Source organism: Sorex fumeus, unplaced genomic scaffold (genome assembly GCF_029834395.1).
Source record: "Sorex fumeus unplaced genomic scaffold, SorFum_2.1 ptg000054l, whole genome shotgun sequence".
Lineage (NCBI taxonomy): Eukaryota > Metazoa > Chordata > Mammalia > Eulipotyphla > Soricidae > Sorex > Sorex fumeus.
In genome coordinates this window covers 29695362-29716953 of record NW_026606111.1, presented here as the reverse complement: position 1 = coordinate 29716953, position 21592 = coordinate 29695362, and the positions used below count along the sequence as shown (strand labels likewise).

Genomic DNA, 21592 nt, shown 5'->3' with positions numbered 1-21592 from the left:
AGAGACTGTGACCCCAGAAAGGCTTGTGTTGACTCTGAGATTGCTTATTCTCTACCCAATTAAAACAGTTTGGGGATGATCTTTGTGGGGAGAGGGGGGAATGGGATTGTTTGTTTCTACTTTAAGGACCATACCACATGATGGTTGGGGAACCATATGATGCTAGAGATTGACTTGGGGCTCCCACATGCCAAGCCTGCCTCCTGTTCTTTGAGGCGACTCACCCACACATATCTGGGGAAGATCCCACCCACCCAAGGTGGTCAAAAGCCAACACATTTTCTTCCCTGACTCAAGGCTTTCACAGCCTCAAAGCCCCTTTATTCTGTTTGTTTGCTTTTGTTTGGAGCCACACCCAGTGGTGCTCAGAGCTTACTCCAAGCTCTGTACCCAGGGATCACTCCTGGCAGAGTTTGGGACCCTATGTGGTGCCAGCTATCGAGCCCAAACCCACTGTGTGCAAGGTGAGCGCCTACCAACTATACTATCTCTGCAGCTCCACAGTGATTTTTAAAAAAAAGGAGACTAGGAGTTGACCAGGAGTCTGAGAGGCTTGGAATGACTCTGGGGCATTCACATGCTCCCTCGCCCCCTCACATTCCTGCTCACAAGCCCGGAGGTGGCTCTGGGGAGATGTGAGAGCTGTCACCTGTGCACACCTGCGAGCTGTGGTGACTACTAAGGAGAGGCATGTCCTTCATCCCTGCGCTGTCAGCCCCCGCCATGCGGGTTTCCCTGACCAGATTGCTGTGAGCTGAGTCGTGCTGCTGCCTGACCCTCCTCTACAGCCTCCTGCCCAGGGTTTTGCACTCCACAGCAGGACACAGGCCGTTGTGAGAACACCGGGTGGACACAGGGGTGTGGCCAAGAACCCCCTTCCTTTCTCAAGTGTCCTTTCTGGGCCGCATGCAGAGCTGCCTCCACCCTTCCCCACCTACCACCCGCCTCTAGTCAGTGTTCAGAGCAATCGGTGAGACACTGGGTTGACATTCTCTGAGCAAGGCTTAGTCTATTGTTGTCTGTTCTCCGGCCCATTTTCTGGAAAGCAAGCAAGGTGCATATCCAGCGTCTCTTCCTCTCACTCCCTGCATCTCCTAAGGAGCTTCCTGCCTGCGACAAGGCTTGCCTTTCATTTTCCCAATGCCACATTTGATGACTGACCAAAGGACCCTAAAGCCAAGAGGTATGGGACTGCTTCTCTCAAGTACTCCAAAGGTTACTGGCCACGTGGGGGTTGGGCACAGATGAGGCTGTTAGCTGAATTAGTGCAGTTGGCATGTGCTTTTCCTCTCTCCGCCTTACTGAAATTATAACTTGCCGTATTGTGTGTGTCTGAGGAGTACAAGTCAGGTGGATGCTTATATGTGTTGCAAATTCTTGCGATGATGATTCTATGTATTGCCCTCCAATAAGGTGAGTTCACAAACCCTTCATCTCACATAATTGCCATCTTGTACTTGTTACTATAATGTTTTTTCCCAAGTGAGCTAGAAAGGCTTCCCTCCCTGTCTGTCCAAGTTAGGGGCACTTACCGAACAAATTACTGTCTCCTTTTCCCCAAAACCCAAGAGCCCCCTTCTGGACAAATGACTGCCACATGCAAGGCAAGCACTTGAATCCCTATACTCTCTCTCCAACCCACTCTTAATTCACGATAAGGCAAGAGCCAAGAGGCTGTGTTTAACCCCCTGTCGGTTGGAATTACAGCCATTTGACCACCATAGGGGACTGTAGTGGAGTTTGGAGAAGTCCAGTGGTGAGGGGACAGGGAGGAGATCATGTAGTCTTGCAACCTCAAATCTGCAAATGCAGGGCACTGGAATGGACCTCAGACTCACGTCCTTTTTTCTCCCCTTTCTCTGCAGGGAAGGAGATTGGTGGGAGGCCCGCTCCTTGACAACTGGAGAGACGGGTTACATTCCCAGCAATTACGTGGCTCCGGTGGACTCCATCCAGGCAGAAGAGTATGTTTTGTTTCGTTGTTTTCACTTGACTACTTGCATTTTAAAGTTAGTCACTACAATAAAGTGGCATTGAGATTGTGCAGGAGGGAGACAAATAATTGATAGCGTGGTTAAGGGTCGAGAAGGGGCTGGTGTTGTGTTCTAGGCTCCGTGCCATGGCTTTGGCTGTCCCTGTATTACACTTGTAATTTTCTTTAAGCCTGCTCACTTTTACAGACCTTTATTTTAAAAGGAAACTATATCCGTACCTTAAATGAAAATCCAATATTACTTGCCCAAGATAGAAAGTAACTATAAAAAAAATGTAATAAAATTCTAGCTAGAACATAGATTATTGCCAACCCTAAGTTCTTAGCTTGCAGTCTGCTGAAATTTTTTATTTTAAATCCTTTAAAAATAAAAGAAGAAAAAAGAGAGGGGAGGAGCAAATCATTTGTAAAGATTAAAAATTGCGGAGATTTCTTTTCTCCTCCATGGAATCAGGAATAGTAAAGGTTCCCTGAAAAACCATCAGTTCCAGGCCACAGCAGAATCACCTCACTGACAGCACAGCCCAGGGCATGGGGAACCCTGATGAGGGGCTTTTCAAGTCATTTTTTTCCTTTGATTCGGGGTCTCGCATGGTTCCTATGAAAGCTCCCTGTGACAAGCAGTGAGTTGACCCGGGAATTACTCCAGGACCTGTTTGGGCAGGGCGTCCATAGACTGGAGGGGATTCTAGATTCTCGTGATTCCCTCTCCTGACCTGGGGGGCTAATGGGATATTAGGGAACTGCTTGCAGCATGGCTAAAGCTCAACCCTAGTTTCTGAGCAGAAGAAGGAGAGTTAGAGAGGCATCATTTCCCGAATACTAGAATCTGCTCTCTCTGTCTGGCAGCCTGCAAATCTGGCTATCCCCACTCACTGGAGGTGTCTTTGCCTCAGAGGAAAGGGGCTCCCCCAGGAAGAAAAGGCAGCCCCTGAGCCCAGCCTTTCACTCTGCTTGTTCTTTGTGCCTCGGTGTGTCTAAGCCCTGAACAGAGGCCGTTGCGCTCAGCAGCCCAGACCCCAGTCAGGCCATTCTCTGATCTCTAATTCCCTGCTTTTCTGCTAAGAAGATGCTTTTGTTTCTCACACTCAAGTGCACAGTGATTCTGCCCTCCTTTGTCCTCCAGGGACTGCTGTTGGTCTTCAGCAACTCTGATTTTTTTTTTTTATTGCTGGAAAGATTTGCAGCCATCTTCCTGTTTCAGATTATGAAAGGTGCCACCTTTTAGTGAGGAAACATACAACCAGAAAGTGACTTTTTTTTTTTTAATTTATTTAATGGAGCATCTACTTCCTCTATATTCGAGTCATATTTATAATGGTCAATTTTTAACTTTTTTTTTTTTTAGTCACACCGGCTATGCTCAGGGGTTACTCCTGGCTTTGCACTCAGGAATTACTCCTGGCGGTGCTCAGGGGACCATATGGGATGCTGGGAATTGAACCCCGGTCAGCCACATGCAAGGCAAACCGCCCTACCTGCTATGCTGTCGCTCCAGCCCCTAACTTATTTTTTTTTAAAGATGATCACAGCATTTTTTACATTAAGCATTTGGTTTGCATTGACAAATAATCGCCATCATCTTAAAATGCTCTTGTTTCTGTACAACCCATTTTCTACCATTCTCTTTTTCACCACCATTAATGTTTACACCGCATTTTAATTGGAATTTTGATACAAACCTAGAGAGTCATTTCTCCAAAATAATTGGGACAGTGCTCTTTATGCCATCAAGTGCCCAGTTAGGATTCTTGCACGGTTTGGTGCCTTTCAAAGTCACCGAGGGGCCTGCGTGCAGTGTCTGCTTTCTTATCTCCAGCGAAGCCCTTTCATTCACAAAAGAATTTGACAGTGAACGCATAATAGCTATGTTCAAGAATAATGAATCGCAATGTCTTCTTAGAAGAGCAAATCCTTTCACAGTTAAATATTCTAAAAAGCATTCCTGTCTGCAGATTCCAATAGAATGCTCCGGAACTCTCCCCTGGGTTTCTTGGAGCACCTGCTGTTCCTTCAGCACCAGTGCCGAACTGTGAACTCGTGGGGCCAGGGCAGAGGGTAGAGGAATAAAGAAAGACACATTCTGCAGATTAGAGGGAACTTGGGAGGAGACGTCCTGACATGGCCCTAGAGTTCCTGCCACTCGCTGGGGGAGAAGATAAGATTGTTGATGAAACCAGTGTTTTTGGATTTGGTTTGGTTTTAGTTTAGAGGCCACATCTGGCTGTGCTTGGAGGTTATTCCTGGCTCTGCTCAGGGGAAACTCCAGATGGTTCTTGGGGGACCAAATGTGGTATTGGGGATTAAACTGGGCAAGTGTGTTACCTCCTCTGCTTTTTTTCCCAGTCCAATAGAAGTGTTTTAAGGGATGAGTTCACTGTGTACAGTAGCCAGTAACCCAGCTCTGCAAGTAGGCAGGTCACCCATGTGGCAGATCCTTGCCCAGTCATGAGGCAGATCTCTTCTGTTAACCCACGTCTACATACCTGCTGGACAGGAAGAGACCACTAACACATAATCAGGTGACTGTCATCTTCAGTGAGGGGCAGCCCTGAGCAGTTATTTCTTTCTCTCTCTCTTTTTTTTAGTACCCATAGGTAGAAGCTACTAAAAATATCATGTCTTTGTTTTCAATCCGTTCAGACTGGCATGTTTCAGATTCTTTCACCACTGACCAGTATAGACACTGAGACCAGGTTCTATTATTTCCCCCAGCTTGTAAGTATGCTTGGAAATCAAGGGTCTTACAGAAAGGTATAGGAAGCTGGTCCTGCTGTTAGCATTTTAAAACACAGTCTTGACTTTCTGTTTTCATACATGCAGGTGGCAATTTTAACACAAACCCAGTACCTGTCATCCCTGAAGGGAGAAAAATAACCCATGATTCAGATCTAATTTATTTTGAGAGTGAAAGAGATGAATTAGGGAATGAGTCAAAACTGGATCGAAAAAAGAACTGGCTGAAGCCAAGACAAAGCTCACAGGGGAAGGTGGGGAAGACTTCCATGTACAGGGAACTGAGGGGCTTCCGGGGTAAATGATGGTTGTAAAACGTTTCCTTGATCTCAAAAAAAAAAAAAAATGTTTCCTTGATTTCCTAAGGTGGTACTTTGGAAAACTTGGCCGGAAAGATGCTGAGCGACAGCTTTTGTCCTTTGGAAACCCCAGAGGTACCTTTCTTATCCGTGAGAGTGAAACCACCAAAGGTAAGATAATGAGTCTAAGAAGGTGGCTTGTCACTCACATCTGTAGATTAGTCAGAGGGGATAAAAGGCTTATCTCGAACTACAGAAATTTTTGAATGGCACCTACAGGTCCCTACCATGTGAGCAGAGTCTCTCTTTTCAGTTTTCCCTCTAAGCTCTAGAACTGCAGGCAGCTCCCAAAGAACTACAGAGGCTCAAAATCAAGACCTTCCTCACGCAAAGGGGGCTGGACAGCTCCGCTCCTTCAGGCGCATAAGATCATAGGATTTTTAGAAGTCTTTTTAGAATTATGATCTTTCTGAAGCTCTTAGTTCCTTAGGTGCCAGTCATACGAGTCATTTTTGCATTACTTTGATATATATATATATATATAAACACCAAGGATCTCTTTCTCTCCAACTGATGGTTTTTCTAGTTTTTAACAACCCAGTTGTCCACAGGAAGATCTGGGCCAGGAGAAAGGACCTACCAGACACTGGTTATCTGCCCCATCAAAGTGTTACAGAGCAGAAATTGACTGGAGCCAGATTAATAGCACAGTCTTGCACATGGTCGACCGGGGTTCAATCACTGGCATCCCATATAGTTCCCTGAACACTGCCAGAAGTGATTTCTGAATGCAGAGCCAGGAATATCCCCTGAGCATCACCAGGTGTGGCCCCAAAGCAAACAAACAAAAACCCTGAAATTAGAAGTGCATTTAGAGAGAATGAGGCCTTAGGTTTCTTTAGAACACTCTATCCTTGCATTAGGAAGTTGCCTGGGTAAGGAAGGGAAGAAATGGCAGTAATGCACAACCATGTTCCCCTTTATCTTTCCCTTTACAGGGAATGGTGTCTGTTCCTTATTAGACAACACAAGTGTACTGAGTAAAGAATTATAGGGAAAATTCCAAAAACTTTTGTTTTCAAGGAAGAAACCATTTTATTGTTGATCTCTTCTGATATTTGCAGGAAAACTGCATTTTCTTTCTGTGTCATGAAACAGGGTGTGTGTGTGTGTGTGTGTGTGTGTGTGTGTGTGTGTGTGTACATCTCTGTGTGTCTCTCCTTGATAAATATTAACGAGAATAGTCAAGTAAATGAGACCTGAAAAAGAAAATTGGTTCTCAAAATAATTGAAGCTGCTAATGTTTTCCATATTTATCAGGTGCCTATTCACTTTCTATCCGTGACTGGGATGATATGAAAGGAGACCATGTCAAACATTATAAAATTCGAAAACTTGACAATGGTGGATACTATATTACCACCCGGGCCCAGTTTGAAACACTCCAGCAGCTTGTACAACATTATTCAGGTAACCAGCTACTAACCATTTGGACCCTGGAGGGAAAGGGTGGGCACAGGTACAAGGAAGAGAATAAAGGACAAAGTGGCACAACAAATGTGTATCATCACTAGGAAAATCATTTTTTTGCGAGACCCTCAGGTGGGGATGACAACCAGCAGGTTCCATGGCTGTCCATCTACCATAGTTATCCAAAACATTAATCCAAAGAGTCTTTATTTAACCTTTTGGTTCCCAGGGTGTAGAAAGCAGTTAATTAAATTTTAAAAGTTGTTTGTTTTTCTGTCATCACCCTGAAATCTTTGCAAGGTGTCTTTCCCCGGGATCCTGCACTAGATAATGAGAAACAGTGAAAGGAAGCAGTGTGGTCTCAGGAGGACACTCCATGGGCCTCCCGAAGGGGAGTCTCTCCAACCATCACTGACTCTCAGTTCCATGTCTACATACATCTAAGTCTAAGATGCATGTCGCCCATCGTTACATCCGTTGCACTAAATTAAACCTCTAAGTTTATCAGTTTCTGTCCTAACACCTAAATGCCACCATTATTTTTCAGTTCCTATACATTCAATTTTGGGGAGGGAGTGATAGTAGAGTGATGTTTGCCTTCCACACGGTCAGCCCAGTTTCCGTTGCCAAGCTCCCATCTGGTCCCTCAAGCACTGCCAGGGGTGATTCCTGAGTACAGAGCCAGAAGTAAGCCAGGAGTACTGCCGGGAGTTGGCCCCAAAAAGAACCTCAAAAATGAAACAACACTCAATTGTTGATATTTATATTTACAGTTTATACAAATAAAATGGGTTTATGTGTAGTTTTTAAGATAACTGCTTTCTTTTCTAGATTAACAAGTATATCCTACTAGGTGATACACACATAGATACAGATGGGTGGATATAAATGCTCAGATAGAGCTTTGTGTCCCATTAATCCCGTAGTTGTTGTAACACTCAAATGCATTTTTATATTGTTCTTATAGATAGTCAAAAAAAAAACCCCAAATGTTACATGACCTGACCTGAACTTTCTAAAATGTGTGTAAAATTTTATGGTACATCTCTTCCCCACCAAAGACAGTCTTTTGAAAATTACAGTGAGAAAATGTCAATCTATTGATCCTGAGCACTAATAAGTAAATGAAAAATTAACCACACTTGGCAGTACTAATTGAATAGGGCATTAGGTAACTTTGTTTTATGTGGGCTCTAATGAAATACTAGCAAGAGCTAGAACAAGATATCTCCATGAGCTTAAGTGATAGATTCAAAATGCCTGCGTGTCATAAAGATTTTCCAAATGCCAAAATTACATTTCATTATAGCTAAACATCAGCAGGATCCCCAGGGTTTGAATCGTTTGAAAATATTGTGTTGGAAAGGACACCTTAATAACATCATAAAGCTGGAAGGAGAGAAGGTATATGAAGAGCTGAAGGCATTTTTTAATCTCAAAAAATAATAATAATAATCTAGCCCAAGCTAGATTTGTTTTTATATTGGTTTTTCCTGCTCCTGCTTCCTCACACACAATAAAATGCCTTTGAAATATTGACACATAAATAATTTTTTGTCTAAACAGCACAAAAGAAGATTCTATCAGAAAAGAAAGGCACAAAAAGTAGCTTAAAGTAAGGAGTAAGGTTCCTGGTACAGTCTGATATTTTGTTTCCAACAAAGTGTTCCAGTGCCTACCAGTTTCACTGAGCCTTCTCAAAACTGGTTATGTAGGGAAATCACATCTATACAAATTGCTAATTTGGATATTAGTTGCTAATTTGACAGCTTTTAAATTGTTTTTATTTGAATACTAATTAAATTGAATATTGCACTGCTAAAAAAAAAAAGAAGAAAAAGTAGATTAAAAATGGTTTCCTAGAGACAAGGGGAAGATGCTCTGCTTTTGCCTTCCCAGGGTTAGATGCCCACAGGAGTGGCTGGTGAAGCTCGCCCCGCCCTGGCTCAACTAGCCCCGCCCCTAGCCCCGCCCCGTCTTAGCTCGGACCCCCCACCCCCACCCCCCTCCCGCTCTGCTCTCTGCAGCCTTGTCACTTCCTGCCTGCCCGTATTCTCTTACCTTTTGTCCCCTACTGTCTGTTTAGGTAATTTCCCCTTAGCGCTACTAGATTCTAAAAGGAATGTACTCTATAAAAAGAAAAACTGGGTGAGAAGAGATAAGATGAGAGAGCAAAAAAAATAAAAAATGGGGGTCTTAGAAATCCTCCAAATAACATATAAATGATAACTCCGTTTTTTTCATCCTCATTTTGTAAGAAATGGAGTTCTTTCACATTCTTGAATTTCTGCAGATTTTACTTTTCATTCTCCTTTCAAATCAGACTCCTAAATTATACATCAGAGACTGTATAAAGGTTTTTTTTTAATGGGAAATATGAAAGAAGCAACTGATTGATAGGATAGAGTCAGTTAAAATGGCAAAGAAAGCACTCGAGAAATGTGGTCTCTTTTTTCCCCTGCCAAATAGAATCTCCATCTCACTAGTTTCCAAGGGTCTAATGTTCCGTGCAGAAGTACTGGACTCCAGTTATAATTCTAACGCTATTCATACCAAAGAGCACCCCAGGGCGCTGATAGTATGGCAAGGAAAAAGATGACCTTATGGCAGTATGTCCAGGACTGTCTTCTGGAATCAGTGTGCAGTGTCTGGGTTTCTGGAAAACTTGTTACTAGCACGTAGGACTGAAAACATGTTTTCCTCACTTGATAACGACACCGAAACACCCGATATTTGTACATATGTGTAGAGTGTATCATTCCTGAGGGCAAGAGAGTAGTGTAATTTTAAAATGTCTTCTACTCCAATGAATATGTTTCAGTGTGATGTCAAGCTTTCTAAGATGTGCTTAATTTTCTGTTGGTGTAGCCCTGTTTGGAGTACCTCTGTGTGCTGACTGGGTTTTTTATGTACCTGTAAATGTTGTTGTTTCACCTGTTCTGCTTCTCTCTCCCTCTCCTGCTGCTGCCCCCGATCCATCAGAGAGAGCCGCAGGTCTCTGCTGCCGCCTAGTAGTTCCTTGTCACAAAGGGATGCCGAGGCTTACCGATCTGTCTGTCAAAACCAAAGATGTCTGGGAAATCCCTCGAGAATCCCTGCAGTTGATCAAGAGACTGGGAAATGGGCAGTTTGGGGAAGTATGGATGGGTACGCTGAGACTCAATTACTCTATTTTCTGTGACCTTCTTTGGGAAGTCCCAAAGGCCAAAGATGGAAGGTGAAAAATGAAAATTTTGACCAGGAAGAACCTAAAATAACTAATTATAAAGAACAATAATTTTGATTTCAAGAATTCTGAAATTTCCAGAGGCTATTAAGTGACAAGATTGGCAAATGTTTCAAAATATACTGTTATTGGAATCTCAATTCATAAACCTGTAAATGGTGCCAGGAATGTTCTTACTGGCATCAAATATCTTGCCCTCATTCATAGCTGCAAATGTTTGCCAAATGAATTCAGTGTCGCCCTAACGGGCAAGTCACCTTCCATCTTTTCTAGTGCATGCATAATTATAAATTATAAGGTCTGTGTTTTCTTTATTAATTCCTTCTCCTGTAGAGAAAGCTGATGGTTTATGTTTTAACTTAACTGTGATTGCACCGAGTTGTACCCCACAAACTTCTGGATTGGCTAAAGATGCTTGGGAAGTTGCACGTGACTCCCTGTTTCTGCAGAAGAAGTTGGGTCATGGGTGTTTCGCTGATGTGTGGCTTGGTAAGGCAGAGGGCACCTTTTGTTTGGGCTGCATCCCAAAACCAATTGAAAGAAAAGTAATAATGCAGGTGTAGTCATTGGGAGTGCAATACTCAACCTGGATAGCTACTTGAGTACAGGTCATCCAGCTGTTGAGTATACGGTCATACCTGACTGTGCTCTTCTAATCTCACTTGACATGGTTCGCTAAGTAAGGCACAAAAAGAAATCCCTTACTATCAGAGTTGAGTGTTTCTTCTTCCTAAGACCTGGGGAGGTAAGATGCTACAGTTGGGCTACTATAGGGAGACTGGAGATTTTGCTCAAGAGAATGGGTTTAAAACTTCAGTAGCTAATTGCCCTTTGGCAAAGTACTTTTTTTCAACCAGTCTGAACTTCAGTAACCTCATCTGGAAAACTGGGATGCGAACTTCCTAGGTTTTAAAGATATGAACCATATGTTAGAGTCCTTTGCAGACACTGGAAACTCATTAGACGAACTTCTCTTAACTTGATTGTTCTTGATTAGACTGACAGCATTGGGCTTGCATAACACCAGTTTGGGGCAGTTTGCCACTTTCTTAGAGATAATCCAAGCACTTAGTCTCCATCCAAATGTATTTGTCTGCAAGGCAGTGGTTATGGAATCCTCCTCCTCCTTCTTTAAATTCCATGAAAGCAATATAAGATAGACCCTTTTCCTATGTGTTAGTAAAGATACTTAAGTATGATTTAAACTAAAGGAATTGCATAAAAGTTAAATAAATCACTAGAAATCAAGTCTGATTACTGAAATATCCATATAGATATGTAGAGACAAATAAATGTACAGATGGATGGATGGACAGACAGATAAATAATTACACAAGCATGCATATTTAGATGTTTATGTATGCATTATTGGAATAATTATCATCCTGTTATTCAGAGTTGATATCATCATGTCATTCATATCTAGACTTTAACTCTCTAGTTTGGAAAATAAGTTCGTATGGCCTTTCTTTCCCTCTTCTGCCCAGTTTATAATTGCAGTTGTAGATCCTGGGAATTTTAATCCAGTCATTCATACAATAAGAAAGAATTTGATTCTATAAAAACACTTAACTTTGAATCATCATGCATAGTAGTGAGAGTCTGTTTCCCACAAACATAAAACTTCACTCTGTGGTAGCTCCACATAAGGATGAAATATAAATGTAAGTAACTAGGTAGTTATTAAAGAAGAAGAATATCTCTATGTCAAATTTTGGGGTGCTAACCATAATCATATGACAAATATACACTTACAAAATGTCAGATTTTCCATTTACATTTAGTGGTTCATACTGCAAGATCTGATTAAATTCTTTCAGTCACCTGTTTTCTTTTATATTGCATTTTATAATTCTGTGAACCATGTTTATAAATATCGGTACTCTTCAATTTGTAGAACTTTCAAACTCTAAAATTCTTTTAAGTATAAAAATTAATTTATGCCTGGGACTGGAGTGATGGTACAGCGGTTATGGCTTTTGCCTTGCACCCGGCTGACCTGGGTTCAATCCCCAGTATCCCATATGGTCCCCCAAGCACCACCAGGAGTAGTTCCTGAGTGCAGAGTCAGGAGTAACCCCTGAGCATTGCTGGGTGTGACCCAAAAATGCAAAAAAAAAAGAAAATTAATTCAGGCCATTTTTTATTTGGGGGTGGCAGGAGACTCAGAAGATAATTCATTTCCATTCTTGTATTTTATTCATGAGATAACCAAGTGTGATAAAGAAAAGAAACTTAACCTGTCTCTAAAACTATTAGATTTTTTTAAACACATTCAGTTTAAATACTTTTCTTCCCACTTGGCTACTGTTTAATTTTGCCAGTCCATCTGATAGTCATCATCGTTCTTGCTGGAGCTAACCATCAGTAAAGCTGAGGAGTTTTCTTTACCTAGGTAAAGTAATGGCAAGTCAACTGAACTTCTTGCCAGTACTTACCTGCCTGCACACTCAGCCCAGCTGTTCAAGGACTCACTCAAGTAGCCCATCATTGCAGATGATTGAAAATCCAGAGATAATTTCCAAACATCCCAAGTATGTGGTCATCCTTTTAACATTACACCCCCTACAATGAAACTGAATCTACTTTCTAGAGCATTGGATGGACTTTCATTCTTGTCCTGAAGTGTCGCAAACTTTTGAAACAAATTGATAAACACGGGACTAAGCTGGGAAAAGGAAAGTTGTACCTAACCAGAGTAAGAACAGAGTTGGCCTGAGTGGTTGTTCTGTGATAGAGCCTGTGCTTCACATGTGTGAAGCCTTGGGTTCAATCCCGGCATCAAAAAAGAAAAGAAGTTAAAAATCACTATTAACCAGAAGATAGCCCCCCAAAACCCCATTTTCCCTTTGCACAATGCTTGAAAGAGTCCTTGTAACTGATGCCCCATGCAAAAATCTAACTTTACATAAATAACTATAAATTTTTGAGTGGGGCGGGGGGGGGGGTTGGGGAGTTCAACCATCAAAAGAAGATCCTAGATATAACTTAATATTGTGGGGGTCTGCAGGTACCTGGAATGGAAACACGAAAGTAGCCATAAAGACTCTCAAACCAGGCACAATGTCCCCTGAATCATTCCTCGAGGAAGCACAGATCATGAAGAAATTGAAGCATGACAAGTTGGTGCAGCTGTATGCAGTGGTGTCAGAGGAACCCATCTACATCGTCACCGAGTATATGAATAAAGGTTAGATATGGGCTCTGACACCCCACACTGATCCACAGGGCTTGTTTCAGGGAGAGAAATTCAGTCTCTAGTCTCTTGGCATTTTCCCTGGTTGCAGCATGAGTCCAGAATTCTCATCAGCAAGTACTAAGTGTGTACTCTTTAGTGAGAATGTTTTTGCAGGGAAGGGTAGAGGACACACCCGAAGATGCTCGGGGGACCATGTAATGCCAGGATCAAACTTGAGAATCCCACACAGCATAACAGCCCTTGGAGCCCTCTCCAAGCCCACTGAAGACATTTTTAAGTAGATTGCAGTTCTGACCTGAGTCTACCTGCTCATCCTTGTGAAACGCAATTACCTTGGCCTCGCACATGTATCAGGAGTTCCAGCTCCTTGCCATGACTAAGAAACTCCTTTTTAATATCAAGAGGGGCACAGAAAGCAATGAAAATATTCCATGACTCTGTATAGCATAGCTTTTGTTAAATATCCTTTTTGCGGGGCTGAGCAGATAATACCAGACACTGGTTCCTAGGCTAAGTTTAGTCCCCATCATCTTTTTTCTTTTCTCTTTTAGCCCTATTCTTAAATATCAGATGAAGAAATGATGTGCTTTTAAAGGGCACATTTTATTCTTACTGTCTGTCTCTTTCTTTCTAATCAAAGCAATATTGCTGGGGATAATCCCAAAGATTACTATGTTATGGAAAAATTGAGGAAGCAAATAAGAAACACCCTTAAAAGGCAATGTGTGGTACATCAGAGAACACCAGTGTAATTTTTCTTTTCCATGCCTTTTATTTATTTTTTTATTGTTTTGCCAAATATATTTTATTCCCTGGCCCTGGTAGTCTGCCCTTTGTATCTAGGATTATGTGATGAATAGTTTTGTAATGAAAACAAGAAACAAACCATGAGTGGCCATCCTGATCAGTCTCCTCCTCCTCCTCCTCCTACTCTTCCTCCTCTCCCTCCTCCCCCCGACACACACACTCCTCTTGTTTTTGACCTTTTTGTTTGTTTGAAGGCCACATCCCACCTCATGCTTGGGAGCCCGCTGCTAACCCTATGCTTGCTCCCAGTGTCCTTCAGTGGAGCAAGCCTGGACGTCCCTCTACAGAGCACCTGTGCTGGCCCTTGGGGCACTCCCTCCCAAGCTGGGCTTATTTCTAAAGCTGTGTCACCCAAGTGGCTAGACTCTCCAGCCATTCTTTTGGGTGTCTGCTCTCAGGGTTGGATGGCCCTGATCTAATGGGAACACCTCACTGCCCCACCTTGCATTCCTCAGATGTTCCTTTCTTGACTTGAAATCTGGAAATTTCGCCAGTGATTCTCAAATCTAACTCTGTATTAAGATCACCCAGGGGGGCTTTTTAAAAATGTAGGTTTCTGTCCTCCCACTTTGGACTCAATAAATCTGGGTTAGAACCTGACGATTGACTTTCTTTTTTAAGTCCCCTAAAGGTGCTGGGCTGCTGGTCCCAGAAGGCCTATTGAGGAATCACTTGACTCTGTGGTCTTGCCCCTTTTTTTTTTTTGCAGGGCTGATTGGAGAAGTATGGGGATGCATGGTAACTCCTTAACCTCCATAGAGAGGTGCCTGTTTAGGACATGATGGGAACTGAGTCCAGTTGCTTCATTTTTGCATGGGGGGAAAGAGGTGGCAACCTCCTAAGAAGTGCTCAGTGGACCCAGGAGTCACTCCCTGGGAAACGCCGTCCAGCAGTGCGGGTATCAGTGCTGGCGACCACCTGGGCCACACCTGGTGGTTCCAGGGTTAGAGGAGTTTGGGAGCAAATGAGACTGAACTATGGGTTTAGTGCTACAAGGAACTCCGACCCTTTGAGTTATCTCCCAGCCCTGAGTTTTCTTATTTTTATAAAGCTTTTGTTGTCCTTAGAAATGGAGTGAACATAGTTTATTTTTAAAAGTAAAACTCTGCTGACTTTTTGTGCATAGATTGGTTTTCTACTCTGGCTTAAAAAAAAAAAACTTTTTTTTTTTTAAATAAAGCCTTGGTGCCCTTTTTTTTTAATTTTTTTGCTCTTTGGGTCACACCCAGCGATGCTCAGGGGTTACTCCTGGCTCTGCACTCAGGAATTACTCCTGGCGGCCCTCAGGGGACCATGGGGACCATATGGGATGCTGGGATTCAAACCTGGGTTGGCCGCATGCAAGGCAAACGCCCTACCCACTGTGCTATCTCTCCAGCCCCAAAAAACCCTAAATTTTTGATGATATAATTCTTAGTATTAAACCTTACTCTTAGAATAAAACCAAATATAGCCCACTGGTAGGAATTTTTATCATTCAGACTAAATTGAATTGTTTTTATGTTTTGTTCCTAGGAAGTTTACTTGATTTCTTAAAAGATGGAGAAGGACGAGCTCTGAAATTGCCAAATCTTGTGGACATGGCGGCACAGGTAGGCCCCTTGATGCCCCAATTGTTGCCTGAGATGGAATCCTGTGTCGGCACAGAGGGCCCTGCTATAATAACCATCTCCTGTTCCCTGGTTTTCCACAGGTTGCTGCAGGAATGGCTTATATCGAGCGCATGAACTACATTCACAGAGATCTGCGATCAGCAAACATTCTCGTAGGGAATGGACTGATATGCAAGATTGCGGACTTCGGCTTGGCCAGATTGATCGAAGATAATGAATACACAGCAAGACAAGGTGAGCCCTTACGTGGGATGCTGGCGGTCACATCTTCAGAACCAGTTTCCTACATTCCCCTTCCTGCGTCCTTCCCATCCTTCCTCCAGGAAGCATGTGAAATCTCATTCTTTTTGGGGGGGGCGGGGATGGGAGTGGGGGGAGGCCACACAGTGATGCTCGGGTTACTCCTGGCTCTGTGCTCAGGAATTAATTCCTCACAGTGCTCAGGGGACCATATAAGATGCCGGGCATCAAACCTTGGTCAGTGGCATGCAAGGCAAGCGCCCTACTTGTTGTACTATCGCTCTGGCCCCTGACATGTCATTCTTTGGCTGGGTTCTCACTCCTCGGTCTGGCAGGCATATGACAGCTCTGCAGTGGAAGCCAAAATTGGTTGAGTAGAAGGGTGATACTTGCTGCTTTAGCTCCCCCTGGTTGCTACCCCTCTCCTCTCAACATTCAGCCCTGGGACACTTGACCTCTGGAGAAGGGTGGTAGAAGGCCAAGTGTCCAGCCAGGGAATTGCGCATCACTCCATCTGTCTCAGCAAATAAGCAAAAGACATATGCATTAAAGGAAGTTCTGTATAGGATCCAACAGGGTCCTTGTCCAATGAAACCCCAAAGCATGGTGCAGCTTCTCAGAGCTAGTACGAAATAGCAAAGGAAGACAGGACTTGGGCGGGGGGGCGGCAAGTGAGCCCCAGGACTAAAGCTGCTTAGCTGTGGTGAGGAATGCCCCTTTGGTAGAGCATGATAATGGGGGCTAGTTTATACCCAGATTTGCTCTACGGTTTCCTTCCTACCTCCTGCCAAAGCCAACTCGAAGTCACAGGTCACAGAAAGCTGCCGGGGTGGGGGAGGGGTGTCCCAGATCAGCGTGAAGGGTGTAGGAATGGGGTCTGGAGAGACAGTGGGAGAGAGAGACCCTCAAAAAACTCCACCTCGTTTCTTCAGTCTCCCCCTCCCCACATCAAGCCCCATATAGAGATGGTCTGAATCAGCTTCTTGGTAAAACACAACCCAAACCAAACAAAGCTCTTCAGGGACATTTCAAGCAGCCCAGCTCAGGGATCCCAGGTTTGCTCTTCTGGGCTCTGCACCGCACAGTCCACAGGGAATGGTGTGGAATGAAGTATGTGTTCTTTGCGGCCTCCCAGGGGCGCCTGCAGTCCTGTGCAGTAGCTGCAGGCCGGGGTTGCCCCCTGGCCCCTGTGCTGTGTAACTGGCATCTCGTCTGTCCATCTTTCGGAGTAAAGCAGGGAAACGACAGCAACACACGGGGTGCTGCTTTCTATGACACGCCTCCAGAATGCTCCCTCTTCTTTCCTAATTCATTTCACGCCCGTCCTTCTCTTCTTTCATTTGACTTAGTGAGTGGAACAGCAGCCTCGAATGATAAGGAGAAATCTTTCACTCGGGCTCTGGTTGGCACAGATACTGTCCAAATGCTAAATGTCACGTCGGCCAGACAGCTCAGCTCTTTGAAATTCTCTGACATGCAGTAGGGCTGGCCTGTAGCCAGTGCCCACAGTGAATGCCCCACCACCAACATTACCACACACACACACACACACACACACACACACTGCATACTACACCCCAAGGAGGAGGGCCAGATGGCAGGCCGTACGGCTAATCAAAGGCACATGGACAGCTGTGATTGGCATGGCCGTGCAGGGAGAGTGCAGGGTGATTTGATGTCAAGGTAGGCTGCAGGAGGCTGGGGCGGCAGACCCCAACCCTGCACCTGAGTGAGAGATTTGCCTGGAGGCAGACCTGTCAGCCCCCAGAGGAGTGGAAGGGCAGAGGCAGAGGCAGGAATATATCACTCATGGAGCCATCCCAGTGGCTGCGTAAGTGCCATTGATGTGTGGTTAGACTTCAGGTACCCACCGGATCCGGCCTGTCTCCTGACTCTGACCTTTCTCTAGGGCAAGGTTCAAAGCCTTGAAAGAGAAGGTCACCCAAGGGTGCTAGCAGGGGCCCATTCCCAGGGCTTGACTGTTCAGTCACTGCGGGGAGCGCCCTCTGGCTGTGGCCCTGGGTAGTGGATACACAGGAGGCACTTCCCCACTCTGATGTCACCTCAGCATTCTTGCTGGCCTTGGATCAGGATGGGAGCAGCCACCCCACATCTGGCCATCAACTCCTGCCCTCTTGCCCCCTGCCTTCTCATGGACACCATCACTTTCCCCGACACTTGCTCTCTGAAAAGGGCCTCCCGCCCCTTTCCTTTGCGTTTCTCCCTGCTGTGTTCCCTTTCAGAAGTATCTTGAGATCCATGCCGGGTATTAGAAAGAGATAAGTAAGAAGTAAATGGACTAGAAAATAAATAAAGAAAGAAACTTTAGGGAGGGTGAGATTAAGGGGCCCCAGGACCTACCAATATCACAAACAAAATTCTGTCTTAGAACAGAAGACCCGGAGCAAGGGTGTTTGTGGAGTAGTTTACCCAGTACCAGGCCTTAGCTGGCAAATGGAGGCATGTGGAGGGGAACAGTAAAACAATAGGTTCAGAGGGGCTGGCTCACTTCTACCGAGTCACACTAGTAAAATGGCAGAGACGAAGCATGCAGTCAGGTCTGATCTGCACTGTGACATTCCACCCTCTTATGTTATGCCAACTGTCTCGTGTGAAAACAGTGACTAAACCAAAATAAAAATGGAAATGAGTCCCAACCTCCCCTGTTTTTTGTTAAATTGTTTGCTTGGGTGCCCTTCCCAGCAGTGCTCTGGAACTACTCCTGCCTCAGTGCTCAGGATCACTCCCAGAAAGTGCTTGGAGGGGGGCTAGAGCAATAGCACAGCGGGTAGGGCATTTGCCTTACACATGGCCAACCCAGGTTTGATCCCCAGCATCCCATATGGTCCCCTGAACACCACCAGGAGTAAATCCTGAGTGCAAAGCCAGGAGTAACCCCTTAGCATCACCGGGTGTAACAAAGGGAGGGAGGGGAAGGAAAGGAAGGAAGGAAGGAAGGAAGGAAGGAAGGAAGGAAGGAAGGAAGGAAGGCAGGCTGGCTGGCTGACTGTATGTTTGGAGGACCAGGTGGTGCTGTAAATTGAATCCAAGCTATTAACATGTTGGAGTGCCTTTTTCTTTTATGTTATGGTTAAGTTTTTGTTTGGATTTGATATTGGGCCACTCTCGGCCATGCTCAAGTCTTTCTCCTGGCTCTGCACTCAAGGATCTGTCCTGGTAGGACCATAAAGTGGTGCCAGGAATCAAACCTGGGTGAGCCACATGCAAGGCAAGCACCTGATCCCATACTGTCTCTCCAATCCTTGTAGAAAACGTTTTAAGAGGGACCTTCTATTGTGCCAGTATGAGGGAATTGGGAAGGCCTTTGTTTTATAGTTCTGGGACATACCACCTGTTTGTAAAAGGCTTCTTCCAGGTAGAAAGGGCTTGTTATGTCCACCAGTGGGCTCTGTGGAGGGCAGGCATGCTCGATATCTGTGTGTGTGTGTGTCTGTGTCTGTGTCTGTGTCTGTGTCTGTGTCTGTGTGCGGGGGCTGGGGAGGAGGAGAGGGGGCTTCTGTGGGGAAGAGTCAGTGCCTCCTGACAGCCCAATACTGCTGAAAGTCAGATTCCCCAAGCTGCATCCTGATCCTGGAAATGGGTGGGCTCCAAAACCATGTGTGCATATGTTTTAGGACTATGAGTGATCATTGTATTTCAGTGCAGTTGTTTCTCTTTTGTAGACACAGGGACATGTCTGCCCCTGCCAAGTGTGTAGCATTTCCCAGGACATAGGCCCGCCTAGAATTAGCCCTTCCTATGCTCCTTCCACCCTCTGACTTAAAGGAGAAACCCCATGTGAAGATGAAGGTCAAGACCAGACCCGGAGTGTAGAAGGGTGGTTCTTGACAGACAGTGTTCTAGAAGCAAATGGAAATTATTTGGTTTTCCTCCCTCCATTAGAGACAATCGATTTTCTTTGATTTTGGGGTATTTTTTTGCTTTTTTGGAGGGGGTCACACCCGGCAATGCACAGGGGTTACTCCTGGCTCTGCACTCAGGAATTACTCCTCGCGGTGCTCAGGGGACCATATGGGATGCTGGGATGCTGGGAATCGAACCTGGGTTGGCCATGTGCAAGGCAAACGCCCTACTGCTGTGCTATAACTCCAGCCCCAATCAATTTTCTTTGAGTCATAAACCCTTTGCTAAATTCTGTCCATCAAGATGTTTAAGTGAAGCAAACTGCCAGTTACTGGGTGCCTTGTCTGTGATAGGGGCTTTGCTTGGAGTTACTGTCAGAAGGAAACACCGGGTCCATCAGCAAGCAAGAAGTACAGGAATATTGTGATGTCAGATAAGGGGATTTGAAACCCACCTCTGTCACTGATCAGCTCCAGGCTTTGGGCAGGCAGACCTTTCCATGCCTTGGTTTGGTTCTCTGTAAAATTGCCATAGATTTGACGGGCTTTGTGCTTTAATTTTTCAAAGATGAAATGTAACAGTTACAGATAAAGTGTTCAGCAGAGTGCCCAGCACATATAATCAGTACATTTAAAGACTCTTGTCATTAGTTCTGGTACAAGAATTGTATTCTTAGGGAATGAATCAATGCAAGAACAGATTCTGAATGCAGTGGAAAGATATACACTATTTGGGAAAGGAAGCTGGTGGGGGGGCGGGGGAGGGTTGAGGAATCAAGGTAATTCCCAAACAGGCAAATGAGAGTAAGCAGAGTAGAGCTGTCAACAGCAGAATCAAGAAGGTCTTATTTTGAGAGAAAGGGGGAGTTTGGACTGGAATCTGTTGCACTCAGGGTAGTCTCGGTGTTAAATCCAAGTGAGATGTCCAATGTCAGAGAGGTCAGTTGGGGTTCTCTCTCCTGGTTCCCTCAGATCCTCACCTCCCAGCACTCCCCACCACTCAACTATCCCAATCATAGCCACCTCCCTGGCCCAACCCGGAGTCTCAGAGGGGTCTGCAACCTGCTCTTTGCCCTCATATGTCCTCACCAGCCGCGGGAAGCCATCTCCAAGCTTTGTAAGACTCAGCCCTCCTGCATCAGCTCCTTCAAAACTCATACACACAACCCTGAAGCCCCAGAAGAATGTCAGAGAGGTGTGATGTCTTGTCTTTTCTTCATAAGCTTTAAGGAAATTCTGTGCAGACTGTGCAAACTGATACTGATTTCAACCTAACAAGTTCAGGGCCAGTGAGATAGTACAGGGCTCAAGACACTTGTTGTGTATCTGTTTTGATCCCTAGCACTGCATAATAGTCCCCTGAGCGCAGGTCTGAGCGTAACCCATGTGTGGCTCCCAAAACCCTAAAAAATACATCACAAATTCAGATAGACCTGGTGTATGCATTAGAATGATTTGCTTCTGTGGACACATAGAGTGAGGACACAGGATACTGCTGGTACCCAAAAAAGACTTCCCCTTTTCCACCCATTACCCCCACCCCACCAAGGTATCAACTGTCTTGTCTATACTCCTCTCACTGGATTCCTTTGCCTGTAATTGGACTTGATGGCAAAAAAATCACATGGTGTGTGTACTCCATCGTGTCTGGCTTTTTATTTCTCGTTGCCAGGACTCACCCATGTTGCTCCTTGTCACCATGCTTGATGCCCAGGAGACCTTCTGTGTCGTGGGGCCATCGCATCATTGTGTGCCCATCCCAGATCCCTTCCACATGTTCCAGCTAGGGTGTGTCTCATGCACAGCTGGGTAGTGGTTGAGTCATTCTTTCAAAGTGCAGACCTGTGGCTCTTTTTTGTGTATTTCTTTGGGGGGCCACTCCCAACAGCACTCAGGGGACTGGGAGGTGCTGGGAATCAAACTCAGGGTTCAGGCATGCCCATGCTTCCTTCTTATCTGTCGCTGGGCTGTGCTCTGTGATGTCGACAATCATGGCGTGGGGATTCTACTGGATTTCCAGTTCGGGATCAGAGAGGAGCCGCTGGAGGCATTTGCAGGGCTCACACATGGGGCATGTTCCTGGTGCGTCACAGCCTGTGGCCAGCATGCTTGATGCCCAGGAGACCTTCCGTGTCATGGGGCCATC

At 44.9% G+C, this 21592-nt stretch overlaps 1 protein-coding gene across 1 annotated transcript in view; it reads left to right on the top strand.

Moving 5' to 3' along the window:
* The window catches only part of FYN (FYN proto-oncogene, Src family tyrosine kinase), a 121614-nt gene that overhangs the window by 68843 nt on the left and 31179 nt on the right, over positions 1 to 21592 (top strand). The window contains exons 4-10 of the mRNA XM_056125010.1: positions 1866 to 1964; positions 5096 to 5199; positions 6349 to 6498; positions 9481 to 9645; positions 12735 to 12914; positions 15246 to 15322; positions 15424 to 15577. Of these exons, the coding sequence (XP_055980985.1) occupies positions 1866 to 1964; positions 5096 to 5199; positions 6349 to 6498; positions 9481 to 9645; positions 12735 to 12914; positions 15246 to 15322; positions 15424 to 15577 (929 nt within the window). The remainder of the gene's footprint in view (positions 1 to 1865; positions 1965 to 5095; positions 5200 to 6348; positions 6499 to 9480; positions 9646 to 12734; positions 12915 to 15245; positions 15323 to 15423; positions 15578 to 21592) is intronic.